The 4,698-nt window shown below is 39.4% G+C and overlaps 1 protein-coding gene across 1 annotated transcript; it reads right to left on the bottom strand.

The window, feature by feature from the left end:
• Nucleotides 1-1,984: 1,984 nt before the first annotated feature.
• On the bottom strand, nucleotides 1,985-3,746 carry LOC130244734 (insulinoma-associated protein 2). Its single transcript, XM_056477262.1, has one exon. The coding sequence runs from the start codon at nucleotides 3,701-3,703 to the stop codon at nucleotides 2,177-2,179; it is 1,527 nt and encodes a 508-aa protein (XP_056333237.1). The 5' UTR covers nucleotides 3,704-3,746; the 3' UTR covers nucleotides 1,985-2,176.
• Between the last annotated feature and the right edge of the window lie 952 nt (nucleotides 3,747-4,698).

The raw sequence follows: 4,698 nt of genomic DNA, 5'->3' as shown, positions 1-4,698 counted from the left end.
CGGTTGCCATGTTTAAGACAAAGTCAAGTTTGTATATTTTCTGTAAGAGGGTCAGATTTTTATCCATTTTCTTTTTATCATTTAGAAATGTATCCAAAAAAAACAAAACAAAGCAAAGTGGAGTTGAAATCATGCAGCACCCTTCTGGATTGAAATTATAACGTGTATATTAAAGGCCTGCACACAAGCAACTCAAGACCTGGGCGTAATTTCAAGAGGAAAAACAAATGGTTCCTCGTGGGTAGATTTTGTGTTCTGTTACTACTGACCAAATGCTGCATGATTCCAGTACTAACTGCATGTGTTGATATAACAGCTGCACAACACACAAGCACACGCACAGATCCACTACACTGTCATACGCTTAGCAAGACGTTTGTCGAAGGAGAGTGGATGTGCAATGACACTTAAGAATAAAAGTATTCTTACAACATAGCCAATCCTGTGCATTTACTGCGTGCAATCTTTTATTTCTCATGTGTGCAAATAAGCTGCGCGTCAAACTGTATTCCAAGACGATAGGATTTATTGACCTTTTCAACAGCTGTAAATGACTACATATGAAAATATAAATATGACACTTATGGTTTATTACATACGTAGGCCTCTAATAGCTCTGATGGCATTTCCTGGCAGTTAATTGTTATGATAAATACATTTTCTTTGCAGTCAAATTAAATATAATGTCACCGTACAGTACTTTTATTCATGATCTAGAAATCAAAGCACCTTCTAAAGACGAAACAAGCTTTCCATGGGAGCTACGGTTTACAATGAGACACAAAATATATGAATTCTCTTCTCCTGCATTGTCATCGATGATGAAATATCCTGCTTTTGGTGTTTCAGACTGTTTTGTAAAGTAAAGTACTTTTAAAGGGGAACACTTTATAACTTGCATTCATAGCGTTATCGGTAATGAGTTTTAGGGAATCAAACGGGAAGGTGAGTATTATATTTACAGTTGATGTCAGAATTATTAAACCCCCTTTGATTTTTTTTATTTATTTAATTATTTAATTATTTCCCAAATTATGTTTAATAGAGCAGGGAAATGTTCACAGTATGTCTGATATATTTAGCCCCTTTAAGCTATATTTTTTTCGATAGTCTACAGAACAAACCATCGTTATACAATAACTTGCTTAATTATTCTAACCTGCCTTGTTAAGCTAATTAACCTAGTTAAGCCTTTAAATGTCACTTAAATCTGTATAGAAGCGTCTTAAAATATCTAGTCAAATATTATTTACTGTCATTATGACAAAGATAAAATAAATCAGTTATTAGAGACGAGTTATTAAAACTGTTATGTTTAGAAATGTGTGTCTAAAAAAATAAACACGGGGCCAATAATTCTGACTTCAACTGTATATTTGAAATGTAAATGAAATGCTATGTTAAGTATTATAGACTTCAAACACTTAAAGGTTTTCAAGCATGGAAGAGTTAGAAAATTGTTATTCTCAGTACTGATCATATTTGATTGCTATTAAAATGCATTTCAGATCTTTAAATTGATTTAAAGAATAAGTGATGTGCACTTTTATGTTTATGATGTTTCTAATGGACTAGAAATGTTGTTGTTGTTGTTGTTATTATTATTCCTTTATAAATGACATTTTTAGATTAATTTTAGGAGGGAATGCTTTAACATCTTGTTGTTATTCTATATGGACAAGTGTAAGGTATGAAATTGCTATTCAAATGAGTTTTTAAACATCATCCACTGAAAAAACATTATTCAAAGATGACTCCTGGGTTTACTAAAAACTTTTAAGTGGTTGTAAACAATTTATTTGGGCTAAATTTAAACAAACAAATTAAGTTGAACATTACAAAATTTCATTTGTTTGTTTAAATTCAACATAAATTGTTTGCAACGATTTTGCAGACATCATTTTTTCAGTGTCGTCATTATTATTATTATGATTATTATTATTATTATTATTGATATTATTATTTACTGAAAATGTATGAAGCAATAAAAACTTTATGTATGCAAGTTATAAAATATTACCCAAAATAATGGAAAAGTAGATACACTCTTTCTGTTCTCAGAGCAGAAAACTGAAGATTGGATAATATTCCCACATAAAAAGACACCGGCTGCAGCTTATTAAGTGACAACACCAGCGACACGCCGTTTGACAGTGAGTGTTTGCGCTTTGCGGGATCAGCATCCCGGTCTGACGGCCATCTGTAAGAGCATGACCTGCCGGCTCTCTGAGGGGTGAGTCTTGTTGATGTGTCGGGTCAAACCCGGAGAGCTGAAGAACGTGGACGGACAGTGTTTGCAGGAGAAAATCTGCTGATCTCTTGCTGCGGGGCTCAGGTCGGGTCTGAGCAGTAAGTCCTCTCTCACCGCGTGCCAGAGCCGGTGTTTATCGCGGATCTCCGCGGAGGGGAAGTGCGCTCCACACAGGTGACACGGGAAGGTGATCTGCCCGCTCTCGATCTGACCATACGAGGACGCTTTGATGGTCTCGTGCGCGGCCAGGTGTTTCCTCAGGTAGGCTTGTCTGCGGAACTTCTTGCTGCAGTAGTGGCAGTCGTACACTTCTTCTGGACCGGGTGAGGGCAGGTAGGGGGTGGCGGGGGATCTGTCCGGCTCTTCGGGACAGTGATCGAAAAGCCTGGACGCGTCCGCGGAGCCGATGTGCATCTCAAAGCATTTCTCCGGGGTGGAAAACCTTTGGTCCAGAGGAGGGTCCCTGTGCATCATGCTGCTGTCCGGTGCTGATCGGTGAAGTTGGGAGCTGTCCGGACTCAGCTGGTGCTGATTGTTCACTCTCATCTTGCTGGCATTCTCCTTCCCCTCCACTGATGACGTTTTCTCCAGGTTTCGCGCCTCCAGCTGGGACTTTTTGGTGTCCGCGGTGCTTAGAGTGCGAGGTTTGTGCCATCTCCGGTGAGAAGCGAGGTTGGCGGGACAGCTGAAAACTTTATCGCACTCCGGACAGCGGTATTCAACCCGGACGATCCTGGAGCACTTGTGTTGCGCTAGAGAAAAGGGATCAGGATATTCTTCCTTGCAAAGTTGGCAGATAAACTCACCCAGCGGTTTCTTTCTTCCACCTTGAGGTGGTGGCTTTGTTTCGGGACTTTCTTTTTTTATTTTAAGTCCGAGGACTGGGGAGGTAGTGACTTCGTCTTCGAAGTTCAGCTTTCGGATGACTTTAGGCTTTTTCGGTGGTTTGCTTTTGCGCTCCGAGTCCATGAACGCGCGTTTTACGCACTGATGCAGCGCAGGGTAGGTTGGCACAGAAGAGGGCACCGGTGTGCCAAACTTCATGTCAGAATGGTTCATTAGCAGACGCTCGATTGAAGACACAGGAGTGACCAGAGGAAAAGACTCTGCCATGGCTGGTGAGCTTAGACATCTGTCTAAAAGCTCGGTGCTGATGGGTTTGATCGGGCTGTAAGAGTCGCAGGTGTTGCGCGGAGATGACGCGCTCTGCTCCGGGTGGATGAAGTAGTTCTGTACGTAATCTGCGCTTCCTCCAGCATCCTCCAGAAGATGCGTCTGCTCGTGTTTCGAGCCGATCTCACTGGTCCACGACTCTCTAATAGCTTCCAGCACGCTTGCGTTTGGAGTTTGGGTGTTCAGATCCTCTTTACGCGGCTCCATTTCTTCAGCTCGCACCTTGTAAGATGCCGACGAGCCACGTTTACTCCGTTTCACTAAAAATCCTCGTGGCATCTTCTCGTCAGAGTCAGCCAGAGTTCAGATGTAACTACCGAGAAGTGTGTGCACGCGGGCTGGATACTGTCGCCGCGGTGCGCCCGGCGCGCGCTTTATGCTTTGGGTCTCCTTCAGGTTCTGTGTGAGGTCACTGTCAGAGCCGCGGTTTCGCCCAATCAGCGCCGGCGCTCAAACTAGGGGCGGGACAAGCATTAAAGAGCTGATCCAGTTACAGATTCATTTCTAATGGGCAGCAGGTTATTATCTTAAAGGGGTCTCGAGGGATCGATGGGCTCCTTAACCTTCCCATGTTTTACAATTTCCTGTTCAGTAATGTGACACCAGTCTGTGTACATGCACTGAAATATTTTTATTATCAAGTTATGCACACAATCGAATTTTGTAGTATGGGGGAAAATATTTTTTTTAAATGAGAACTGTTATTGTTTTAATGTAAGGATTAAAAATGTATTAATTTTATTCAGTTGTTGTTTTATTCAATTCATGTGCTGGTGTTTTAATAAGTAATATAAAATATATATATATATATATATATATATATATATATATATATATATATATATATATATATATATATATATATATATATATATATATATATATATATGCAAACTCTGCAGTAATAATTGACGATCAAATATTAAATAAGTTTAATAATTAATGTATTCATATAGGCTTAAATGTTCAAAAGGTTCAATAAAATCCTACATTAATAAATATTTTTATACATATTTGTTTTGTATCTTTTAATATATTTAGATTTATGGGTCTTCTGAAGAGTAGATTTTCTTTAGGCTGTGTAATACTTTGTCTCGAATGACAGGGAAGCAAAAAAAATCTAATGAAATCCGCAGCTATAGATTTTAACTAAAATGGAGTCAGTATAGGCTGCTTTTTTGAATCTCATTTTAAACAGATTTCAATGTGGAAACAGCCCTCTTTAACCCACTATTAACAGCTTGTTTAATCTCTCGGTATGTTTTCTAGAATGA

This window comes from Danio aesculapii, chromosome 17, assembly GCF_903798145.1.
Source record: "Danio aesculapii chromosome 17, fDanAes4.1, whole genome shotgun sequence".
NCBI classification, from domain to species: Eukaryota; Metazoa; Chordata; class Actinopteri; order Cypriniformes; family Danionidae; genus Danio; species Danio aesculapii.
Note: the sequence above shows the minus strand (reverse complement) of the source record. Positions and strands in the feature narration are given on the sequence as shown.

What these genes read in the sequence shown, in the direction of transcription:
- LOC130244734 (XM_056477262.1), bottom strand. Translation starts at nt 3,703, where the DNA reads ATGCCACGAGGATTTTTAGTGAAACGGAGTAAACGTGGCTCGTCGGCA.